We start from the raw sequence: 12,729 nt of genomic DNA on the forward strand, positions 1-12,729 counted from the left end.
GAGAGAGAGGGTGCTGCTCAAGGGATACTTTGCAAATCTGGTGTATCCTGAATCATGATGAAAATGTATAGCAAAAGATGTAATCTCAAACTCGTATAACTTTTTCTTTCTTCTGCGGAACACAAACAAATATATTTTGATGGATTATGATGTGAATATATCCATACAATGCTTCCAAGCTGCAAAATTGACATAAGGGCAGCATAAGGGTAATTCAGACAACTCGAGTGGTTTAGTCCATGTCTTCTAAAGTGAAATGATTATTGGTTTCGGGCGAGAACGGACCAAAATTAAACTCCTTTTTCACTATAAATTTTGCCATCTGAAGTCTCCTAGAAATCTCATGATCGCACCAACGGAAGTGTTGGTCCCCATTGACTTGTATGGGTATATTCACATCATATCTCTATCAAAATACCTTAGTTTAGAAAGAAAGTCATACGAGTTTCAGATGGCAAAAGGGTGAGTAATTGATGAGAGACATTTTGTCATTTTCGAGTGAACTTTTCCTTTAATATAGCTACAAGCATTACTAACAAAAATGGTGAAACACTGCTGCCTATATGTGAAGCATAATTCATTCATATTTCACTGTTGTTCTGTTTGTCATCTTCAGTGAGATCAGTCGGCTGGACCTGGGCCTCATTGTGGAGGTGTGGAACAAAGGTTTGATCTGGGATACCATGTTGGGAACAGCCTGGATCCCACTTAAAAGCATACGCCATTCAGAGGAGGTCAGAAAATCCTTAAGACTTTCATTTCTGCATAGTTTTAAAGGTGCACTCAGGGACGTTTTTGCTAAATGCTAAAATTTGAAACCGAATTTTTTTTTTTTGTTTTAGTATTTTTAAAAGATGTGTTATTCTACAGTACTTGTAAAGATTCTATTATGTTTGCCCCAAACTCATGAGCGTCGATTTGTGGAGATCATATGAACAGCAGAATATAACTCTCTATCTCAACAATCCCCTCTAATTGGACGCTTTTAATTTCAGAATAAATGAATCAGTTCTAATTGCAAATTATGCATTTCTGTGTCATCTTTATTGGAACATTTGTTTCAGCATGATGCTGAATGTACACGACTATGAGTCACTGCAACATAAAAGAATTACTGAGTGCACCTTTAAATGTAGCACACACGTGTTGAATTTAATGTGATTAGTAACATTGCCCCTGTCTGAAAAGGAGGGCCCTGGCGAGTGGACAGTCTTGGACTCTGAAGTTCTGATGAAGGCAGATGAGATATATGGGACTAAACATCCAACGCCACATCGCGTTCTGCTGGATACTCGCTTTGAGCTGCCCTTCGGTAAGATATAAAATCATTCATGTGTTGTGTAATAAGTGCCTTTTAGTACTTGGTACACCTCCTTGGACTGCCACGATGATTAGTGTTTAGAACATGGATTGAGAATCACAGTTCTGTTTGTACTGGTGGAGTATGTTAATGACAGAAATATTGTTTGCTGGTTTTCAATGTGGTAGGTTTCAGCACAGCTGCTTCAGTGCTCTCCTGTCTGCCTCTCTAATGCTTGTGTCTTAAATTGATTTGTTTAAATGTCATCAGGGTTGAGTGAGCCTCCTTCAGGCAGATGCTTTCTTTTCTAATAAAGCAATTATCAAACATCCACTTTGAATTCGGCATCTATGCGTGCTGGATTTTGGATGTTATGTGCCACTGTATCTCTATTACTACTCACACAAAACTCTGAATGGGTGAACCTCACAAAACTTGTCAAGAACATGTATGGGTCATATTTCACTAATTACAATATTTCACATATTTTTTGGGCAAATTTAAGACCATTAAGATTGTTTGCATCATTTTCAGGACAATTAATCACTTTTTCGTCGGGGCGCGGAAATAAAGAACGATTATTGCTATAAAAATTCTTTAAACACTACTCAAAATTGCACAGTGAGCTACAAGCCTAAATAGCACAACACATAGATCTTCAAATGATAAAATCTCACATGAAAGTTAAACAAAAATAATCAAATTGTCACTGCCTGTTTATGAGCTCTACCCAGGCAAGTTCACATTTCCGTGAAGCAGCAAATGCAAGAATTGTCATGTTCATGGTGTTACACTGCTGCAGTTAACTAACCTCTTTGTGGTGCTTTGCTTTTTAAATGGGTTACTGTAACTAATAAACTCATTTATCCAGCCAGGTCTTCTAAGCAACCAAATTGTCCCGGTTGCTAGGGAGGGTAGGGTCACATGTGGTAACCTCCTCGTGGTCACTATAATGTGATTCTCACTCTCGGTGAGGTGCGTGGTGAGTTGTGCGTGGATGCCGCAGAGAATAGCATGAAGCCTCCACGGACTCCGTTGTAACACGCTCAACAACCCATGTGATAAGATGCACGGATTGACGGTCTCAGACGCGGAGGCAACTGAGATTCGTCCTCCGTCACCCGGATTGAGGCGAGTGACTACGCCACCACGAGAACCTAGAGCGCATTGGGAATTGGGGAGGAAAGGGGAGAAAACATTTATTTAAAAAAGTAAAAAATAAACCTATTCATAATACACAGTAAACTTTTAAGCATTGTAGCTAATATGAGTGTAGTAATGTTCACATTAACACGTTGTCTTGTATTACCATATATAGCCTAAAATTACCTAAATAGCATAAAAATGAATGTCTATTTGTTCAATTTGTATACTATTATGTGCTTTTCTGTGTATAGTGAAATTGTTTTCTTACTTAGAAATATAAATTGAAATGATTAGAAATTCATGAGAAAAAGGCACCACTGACAGAGTGAAATGATGGGTGCGTGGTCACATGGTGTTTATACTTTGGTACTATTACTTGTACTGATGAACGTGGTTCCTTCGGGATTCGGCATTTGGAAATTGCTCCAAAGGATGAACCAAACTTGTGGAGGTCCACAATTTTTTTTCTGGGGATTTGCTGATTTCTTTTGATTTTTCCATGATGTAAAGCATAAGCGGCACTGAGTTTGAAGGTAGACCTTAAAATACATCCTCAGGTACACCTCCAATTCAGTACACCTCCTATCAGAAGCTAATTGGCTAATTTTCTAAAGGCTTTACTTAATTTTCTGGAATTTTCAAGCTGCTTAAAGGCACAGTTAACTTGTATGTAAGTGTATGTAAACTTTTTACTCACTTGAATTGCGATACAGATTGCGAAACAAATATGCTAATAAATCTGTGGAGTGGTTAAAAATGAGTTTTAATGACTTTAACCTAAGTATATGTACATTTCTGACTTCAACTGTGTATATACACTCACCTAAAGGATTATTAGGAACACCATACTAATACTGTGTTTGACCCCCTTTCGCCTTCAGAACTGTCTTAATTCTACGTGGCATTGATTCAACAAGGTGCTGAAAGCATTCTTTAGAAATGTTGGCCCATATTGATAGGATAGGATCTTGCAGTTGATGGAGATTTGTGGGATGCACATCCAGGGCACGAAGCTCCCGTTCCACCACATCCCAAAGATGCTCTATTGGGTTGAGATCTGGTGACTGTTGGGGCCATTTTAGTACAGTGAACTCATTGTCATGTTCAAGAAACCAATTTGAAATGATTCGAGCTTTGTGACATGGTGCATTATCCTGCTTGAAGTAGCCATCAGAGGATGGGTACATGGTGGCCATAAAGGGATGGACATGGTCAGAAACAATGCTCAGGTAGGCTGTGGCATTTAAACGATGCCCAATTGGCACTAAGGGGCCTAAAGTGTGCCAAGAAAACATCCCCCACACCATTACCACCACCACCACCAGCCTGCACAGTGGTAACAAGGCATGATGGATCCATGTTCTCATTCTGTTTACGCCAAATTCTGACCCTACCATCTGAATGTCTCAACAGAAATCGAGACTCATCAGACCAGGCAACATTTTTCCAGTCTTCAACTGTCTTTTTTTAATCTTAACGTTTATCAAGCACTGAAACTTTGCTTTGTGATAAAGAACATTTAATGGTGTAACAGTCACATCAGCACAACAAATGAAACACAAAGCAGGTGTTTCAAGATGCTTTTATAAAAGTTCTTTGGAAAAGTTCTTTAAAAATTAAAGTTCTACTTGGTCTCTAAAAATACGGCAATCCTGCATGTGACGCTAAAAGAAAAAACAGTGAGATGCAGCAAAAGAGTCAAAGCCGTCCGTCCAGTGGGTGTTAATTGTATATTGAAAAAGAGCACAGATGCACACGGAAGCATGTTTGAACAGCCCTTAAATCACCCTATGCCTAAAAAACTGACCAAACTCGTGGTATTTGGGTCGGGTTGAAAACCTCTATTCCTTGTGTAGAATAGCTGAATAATAATTTTGGTATTCGAATAGTGGTACGTCAAACGTTATCCGAATGTGAACTATCTGTGCACATCCTAGTTGAAAATCATTTTGATTGAAAAATAAAGAAAAGAATGCTTGACAGCTGTGTCTCCATTGTGAGTGGAGCTCTTGGATGAATTGCATATACAGTAAACATAGACAGTTTGAGAGGTGTGAAAGGTTGAACTTTCATAAGAGGCATATTTGGCCTGGTTATGTCCCATTGATTCCATTCATAAGCCTGTCTATTTTATCTGAACACTTTGAAGCTACACTCCTCATGTGTTGCTCTCCTCCATGTCCTGTGTGCCTTCAAAGCATTTTACGGGATACAGTCTGTCGTACTCTCACAACCACTGCACAAAGTATCTTAAGCACTAGTCGGAGATAGATGAATAACAGACTGAGTATATAAGTTAATTCTGTAATTTTATATACTGTAGATGGCTTTAAAGCTAACAGACATGGGCTAAACACCACAAAACGCCAATTTTGATTTCATGTGGTCTTTAAAGTGAAGCATCATGTAATCCACTCATGTCTTCTAACCAGCAAACTATTTTTGAGGTCCCTCAGCCATGCAGCTCATTATACATTTAAGGGCTCTGAATACATAATCGTAGCATGTTGGCACAAGGAAAAGACTTGCATGGAGTTTTGTCTTAGACTGCGACACACCTCATGACTCTCTCCACCTCTCCCCCAGAAATCCCAGAGGACGAGGCGCGATACTGGACCGGCAAACTGGAGCGCATCAATGCTATGGGCATGCATGATGAGGTGAGGCATGTGCTGCTAAACAGCAGCATGCTTTCAATATTTCAGGACATGCGGACTTGCAACACAAACAATAGTTTACTGTCACTACATCGGATTTGGAATGGAAATATTGTGGTAAAGAAGACTGGTCAACAAGAGAGCATAATTCTAATAACAATAATAATAATAAAAAAATTATTTACATTTGGGTGTTATTTTAAAAATGCAATACAAATAATGACAAAACATCATTCTAAATACATTATTATTATTATTCATAATAATAAACAGTTAATTTGAAAACCTGTCTGCAATGTCTATATGATTGTTGATTTGTTTTTTTTATGTATCAATGTATCAATCAAATACATTTTGAAATGTTTTTTAGTTGTTCATTTATTGTTCCAATTTAATTTGTTTGTTTATTTAATCTTAATATTTTATATAGATTTACTTATCCACTGTATGTATTTGAAGTTTACATGAAGTTGAAGTTGGTGATGGCATCCAGGCCATCACCAACTACAGGACAACATCAGTTGCCTGTGACAAAGATGCCTCCCTTCCAGATGCGCTGAACGACTTCTACGCTCGGTTTGAAGTGCAGAACAACGTGGTGGCGAGGAAGACCACCCCTCCTCCCAATGACCAGGTGCTCTGTCTTACCACGGCAGATGTGAGGAAAACTCTACGTAGAGTCAACCCACGGAAGGCTGCTGGACCAACAACATTCCTGGCAGAGTGCTCAGAGGATGTGCAGACCAGCTAGCAGATGTTCTTACCGACATCTTCAACATCTCTCTGAGCAGCGCCGTCGTTCCAACGTGCTTCAAGGCCACCACCATCATCCCCATGCCAAAGAAGTCTTCAGTGTCCTGCCTCAACGACTACCGTCCCGTCGCACTTACACCCATCATCATGAAGTGCTTCGAGAGGCTCGTCATGAGGCACATTAAGACCCAGCTGCCCCCTCACTAGACCCACTGCAGTTTGCGTGATCGTCCAAACCGTTCAACGGACGATGCCATCGCCACAACCCTCCATCAGGCCCTCACCCACCTAGACAATAAGGAATCATACGTTCGAATGCTGTTCATAGATTTCAGCTCAGCATTCAACACAATCATTCCCCAGCACCTGATTGGAAAGCTGAACCTGCTGGGCCTGGACACCTCCCTCTGCAACTGGATCCTGGACTTGCTGACTGGGAGACCTCAGTTAGTCTGGATCGGGAACAGCATCTCCACCACCACCACACTGAGCACTGGGGCCCCCCAGGGCTGTGTGCTCAGTCCACTGCTGTTCACTCTGCTGACTCACGACTGTGCAGCAATGCACAGCTCGAATCACATCATCAAGTTCGCCGATGACACGACCGTGGTGGGTCTCATCAGCAAGAACGACGAGTCAGCATACAGAGAGGAGGTGCAGCGGCTGACGAACTGGTGTAGAGCCAACAACCTGTCCCTGAATGTCGACAAAACAAAAGAGATGGTTGTTGACTTTAGGAGAGCACAAGGTGAACACACTCCGCTGAACATCGACGGCTCCTCTGTGGAGATCGTCAAGAGCACCAAATTCCTTGGTGTTCACCTGGCGGAGAACCTCACCTGGTCCCTCAACACCAGCTCTATCACCAAGAACGCCCAGCAGCATCTCTACTTTCTTCGAAGGCTGAGGAAAGCACATCTCCCACCCCCCATCCTCATTACATTCTATAGAGGGACTATTGAGAGCATCCTGAGCAGCTGCATCACTGCCTGGTTTGGGACTTGCACCTTTTCGGACCGCAAAGCCCTGCAGAGGATAGTGAGGACAGCTGAGAAGATCATTGGGGTCTCTCTTCCCTCCATCAAAGACATTTACAAAAAACACTGTATCCGCAAAGCAACCAGCATTGTGGACGACCCCACACACCCCTCAAACAAACTCTTTACCCTCCTCCCGTCTGGCAAGAGGTACCGAAGCATTCGGACCCTCACGGCCAGACTGTGTAACAGCTTCTTCCCCAAGCCATCAGACTTCTCAATACTCAGAGACTGGTTTGACACACACACACACACGTGTCCTGAGTTGCACTTTAATTACAGTCACTTTATAACTGTCTGCTACCTCAATAACTGCTATGTGCATAGAACATTATCTCATAGTATGTTATGTTTACGTTTTTAGAAACTGTCATCTTTTTGCACTACTGAGTACTGGTCGGCACTGCACTGTGTCTATTGTCCTGTTCATTGTCAGTAATTTGTTGTACTGTCCCGTACTTTGCACATGTTTGCACGTGCACTTTATATAGGTATATATAGGTAGTTTATATAGGTATTTTATTTCGTTGTGTTGTCTCATGTGGTCCTGTGTTGGTCCTTTGTTGTTTTTATGTAACACCATGGTCCTGGAGGAACGTTGTCTCGTTTTGCTGTGTACTGTACTAACTGTATATGGTTGAAACGACAATAAAAACCACTTGACTTGACATCTAAGGCAAAATATACAATAAGCATTTAGAGAAATTACACTTCAGTCAGATTGTTTTTAAAAATATTTTTATTCTAATAGAAAATCCCAAAATGATCACAATGGCTGATTTTGTCTCAAAATGTTTAGCTTTTTATTGATTTATTACTTTCGGATTCCTACCTTCTTTATAGGATGCGTAACAGTCACTGAGCTTTTCTTAGTGGATTGTTTGTATTTCATTGATTTAATTCATGAAATATTTTCAGATAAAAAGAACAAGCAAGGATCATACTAACATTCTGACATTTTCTTTTCTAAATCATGTATTATGTTGCAATTCCTAAAAGAGCTATTGACCTACTGTGTCTTTTTATTTGCCCAACACAGGCAAAATGTGCTTGTTTTTGGCACTTGGCAAGTGTTAATGTACCCTGGTTTGAAGTGAGAATTTTGCAGTGGACTTGCATGCTATTTTTTATGATTACTTAATGGATTCTGTATGTTAAGTAATTAAGTCATTACAAGTTTTTAACAGCGATTGAGTTCTCAACCATACTTGTATATACACTATGATAACTAACATAGCGTCTTCTAATCAGTACATGAGTTGAAAGTCATATTCTCATGATTGTGGTTTTTTAGTAGTTACACAATGTGTTGTACACATATGACAGATGTTGTCTCTCACACTTTTTTGCCATGTTTTCTCTCCTCTTGTTCATTTCCCTTACAGGATGATGTAGCGGGACGCCCATTACCCTGTGCTGCCTCTCAGTGCTGTGAGTGAACATTTCTCTACCCACACTAGATGGAGCCATGTCATCATGCCTGATGCTTCACAACACTCTTCACTAGTCTTTTATTATCACATGCCACCTCTTGTCACTTTTGAATAGTGGATATGTTCACTTATGTTTTGTGTTTTATGATGAAGCATCTTCCATGTGCTTCAAGCACTGGATTTAATTCTTAACTGAAATGTTTTGTTATATCATTTTGTTTCTGCACATCTCCTGTCACTCTTGATTTTGAAACCCACCAGGCAACTATTTTGGATGGGCCAACAGCCAGAGTATGTAATTCGTATTTAGATAGTCACCCTTTACTGTAGATCCTTCCCTGGATCCATGACCCCCCCCCAATATCTTCCATCATATGAGTCCCAAAGGATTGAGATATTCATGCACACTTAAACTACTTATACAACACCCATATAGAACCTTAGCTAGTCATTGCATCAGTTCTCTGCTTTAAATGAAACAGTCATTCACATCAATAATTATGTGGATTGTTCAGTTTGCATGCATATAATTTTTCCCAATTGTCCTTAAGTTTTACCCTGTAGAGATTTGTATTCTTTTTACATAAGTATGTATTTTTATACATTGTGCATTGCTTGCCTGCTATTTAATGTGGGACTTGTTTACTTCATAAATTGGGATCTTATCTATTTCAATTAAAATGTTTTAAATAGTACTTACAAAATCCAGTTATGAAGTCTATAATAACAATAACAATTTTGTTTCTCATTTGAAAAAATCTTGTCTCATTCTGGGCTGTTTGTCTCACTAAATAGCTTTAGATGACCTGGACAGTGCAGTAGATGATAGGGACAGTGACTACAGGAGTGAGACCAGCTGTAGTTTGCCTCCCCGCTACCACACCACAGCCCAGCCCAACTCCTCACTGCACCAGTATCCCATGGGACCGCGCTTCCAGCAGCACATGCAATTGTGTGCTGACTCTTTACATAGTTTTGAATTTGACTATAGGGACCACCATGCAAGCAGGTAAATTCTGTTCTCATAAGTTTGCATTCTTACTATAAACAGGTCAAATGAGCATCAACAGAGGGGAAGGGGCCCCCTCATAAAAGTGCCCTGTGAATTTTAGCGACAGCAGCCCTGCTGATAAAAACACAATATGTAAAATGAATTACAATATCTTATATGCGTTTTCAAGACCATATTTTTGAAAGTAGGCTGATTAGGAATATACAGAATATAGGCTTATATACCAATATATATTGATTGAACTCCGTTAATATGTATGAATCAATATCTTTCTTGGTCGACAGTATTTTACTGTCTAGATAAGACCACACGAGACGAGACCCGATAAAGCATCTGAATGTTCCATGTTAATCTGACTTTTTGTCCTAAACAGCCCAACAAGGTCATTCTGTCTATTTCTACTGCATTGTGTTGGGTAGCACTGCCCACATTAAAATCGTATTGGTCCAATACTCAAACAATAAGTCCTTAGATTTATCTTCAAAATCTTGCTCTTTGTCCAAATCCTACGCAGTCTTTGAAATTGTCCAAACAGTATGATTTGTATCAATTTAGGAGAGTGGAAACTCTTAAGTTCCCCATTACTCTCTCTGAGAGAGGCTCACGCCAAAACACATTAAGAAACCTGTTTTACCATTTGTATTAAGCCATGTGATAATGGCTTTTTAATTAATAAGAGTGCCATGGTTATCCAGCTTTTTGTTTTATGAAATATTTTCTGATTGGCTTTTTTTGTGCTGCATTGCCCAGCATTTTCGCTTTCAGTGTGGTCAAACAAATTACCTGAAATTACCTTAGAAACTTTTCGTGCCATATATGGTGTAATATTATATTGGATTTGTGTGTTCTGGCAAATAGCCTTTTGTTTGCAATTCATCCTGGGTTATAATGCAAAACTTAACACTTGCAATGTACATTTACGCATTTGGCAGACGCTTTTATCCAAAGTGACTTACAGAGCCCATATTACAGGGACAATCCCCCCGGAGCAACCTGGAGTTAAGTGTCTTGCTCAAGGACACAATGGTGGTGGCTGTGGGGATCGAACCTATAACCTTCTGCTTAACAGTTTAGTGCTTTAGCCCACTACGCCACCACCACACCATGTGAGAATGGATCTCTTGTCTTTGGCACTTGTGAATTACATGAGGGGAAAAACTGAAATGTGGTGTTCTTGAGATTGTGGTAAATCTGGGTCTCTTGTGTGGCCCAGTGGAGTACTAATCCGGATAATACTATTGCATCAGATCTCTTTAAATCAGAAAACCATACAATGGTTGTGTTTGTTTTGATCATCATGTTGTAACATCTACAATTTATGCAAACATGTTGTAAGAAAATGTGTTTAATGTATTATTTAACAAAATCTGTTTACCAGTGAGATCTAGAATTCCCTACTTGGTGTAGTAATGACTGACGATAAAGGCTTTTTTTTTCTTTTTTAAAGGGAGTGTTTGCCAAAAAGGATAATTCTGTGATCTTTTACTCACATTCATTTTGTTCCAAACTTTTTTCCATGGAATTTGTTTTTCCATGTTTTGAACAACATGAGGGTGAATTAATTATGACAGAATATTTCATTTTTGGGGGAACTATTGCTTTAACTTCACTTAAACTGCAAAATCTTTGTTTCATGTCATTGCATCACTATTTTTATGTTCTTGTTGTCTGCAGCTATTATTTCTTATGTTGAAATGCATTTTTCTCTTTCTTTCTTCCCCCTCCTTTGTTCCATACATTTCTCAATCTTTGCTAGAACACCTAATCAGAGGGGTAGGGTTAGGATTGTCCCAGTAGATTCAGGCATGGGTGTGGAGGACTGGGAGGTCAAATACAAACTACAGGGTAAAAGTACCCTGGAAGAATTCCTTGATAAAGAGGAACAGGCATGGATTGAAGAGAATGACAGAAAAAATGATACTGTTTCGTATTGCAAAGGCTTACCATGACTCCATAGTCCATCAGTTTTCTCCAATCAAAAACAAAAATGCTTCATTGAGTGCTGCTTACCCAGGGGGCTATGCCACCATTGACCGAAGGCGAAGGAAAACATTTCAGGACTCTGAAAGGATGGAGGATGCCAGAGCAGAGACTTTTCCGCCCAATCTTGTACTCCTTCGTCAAAAACGAAGCAAGCACGTGCTACGTCAAGTAAAAGAATTGGAAGAGGCTGATGAAAACATGATACCATGCCTGAAGCCATACAAAAATGGCTTACTCTACAAAACTAGAATGTGGGCCAAAAACAAGTTAGAAAACACACTGGAGAATTATGTCGCATATAAGGAGGAGGAAGCAGCCAGACAAAGGGAAGATGTTGGCTTTGATTCTGAGTGTTCAGATGAGCTACAATATTCCATTGACTCTGAGGAAGAGATGGAGGAAATTACATCATTAGCTAAGGCGCTCAGAGCCGAGGAAAGGAGGAATTATGGTCACCATGGATATTTCTCAACTTATGGCAGCCAAACTGAGAGGCTTCTAGGTTACAGTGAAATGAAGAGTGGAAAGTGTAAAATTGGTGGATGGGCTCCAGAGGCCATGTTGTCTCCGGTAGAGGAACCCAGTGATGAATATGTTGATCCAATGGATGAGCTTCAGTGCCTGGTTGAAACCGTATCAGAATATCTTGCAGAAAAAGAAGAGGAGATCAGTAAATATGGGTCCTTACCCAAGTCTAACAAATCAAGATTGTCATCACAGGGTAGTGCTAGAACAGACTCAGTTGGAGATGAGCAAGGGATCACCTCTAAGGAAGTAAAAGAGAAATCCATAGATGCTAAAGAAAGAATTGCTTCTGGTGCCTCTGACCATGGAGTGGCAGGGGTGAAGAACACTATGAGTTCATTATTAAGCTCTTTAACTGATAAAGTTTCAAGCTCAAAACATGTGGGTTCTAAGTCTGTTGAACAATCCGAGACACCAACTAATGATCCTGTGAGTTCTGGTATATCAAAATTGTTCTCCTTCATGCCAAAGTCCCCAAGCCTGACACCAGTAGCTGTGGTATCCCCTACTCTGGAGCCTCAGTCTAATAGGAAGTTTTCAATTCCATCTCTTTTGCCTTTCCAGTCATCTGATACCAAGTCACAGGGAGTAAACCAACCAGCTCAACCAATCAGAAGTGAGCCTAACAAAAACAGCAGTGTCACAACTTGTAGCGAGACTACATCCTCAATAAATTCAAAGTCGGGAAAAGTTAACCCGCTGAAAACGATGAGTGCGGAAAATGTGGTCAATGAGCCAGCCAGAAGTTATTCACAAAATGGCAGTCTAGATCTGAATGATCGTTATGCATGTCAGAATCAGGTAGGTGATGAGTCCAGAGTTGTGAATGGCAACAGGGAAATAGCAGATGCATACCAGGTTTGTGACAGAGAAAAATGGAAAC

At 40.0% G+C, this 12,729-nt stretch overlaps 1 protein-coding gene across 2 annotated transcripts in view; it reads left to right on the plus strand.

Annotated features, from left to right (window-relative positions):
- Positions 1-12,729, plus strand: part of LOC127636016 (protein unc-13 homolog B-like) — a 125,758-nt gene that overhangs the window by 38,502 nt on the left and 74,527 nt on the right. For both annotated transcript variants that reach the window (XM_052116373.1, XM_052116372.1), the window contains exons 4-8: positions 617-734; positions 1,189-1,312; positions 5,033-5,106; positions 8,279-8,324; positions 9,122-9,335. In XM_052116373.1, coding sequence (XP_051972333.1) covers positions 617-734; positions 1,189-1,312; positions 5,033-5,106; positions 8,279-8,324; positions 9,122-9,335 — 576 coding nt within the window. The remainder of the gene's footprint in view (positions 1-616; positions 735-1,188; positions 1,313-5,032; positions 5,107-8,278; positions 8,325-9,121; positions 9,336-12,729) is intronic.

The sequence above is a fragment of the Xyrauchen texanus genome, chromosome 43, assembly GCF_025860055.1.
Source record: "Xyrauchen texanus isolate HMW12.3.18 chromosome 43, RBS_HiC_50CHRs, whole genome shotgun sequence".
NCBI lineage: Eukaryota > Metazoa > Chordata > Actinopteri > Cypriniformes > Catostomidae > Xyrauchen > Xyrauchen texanus.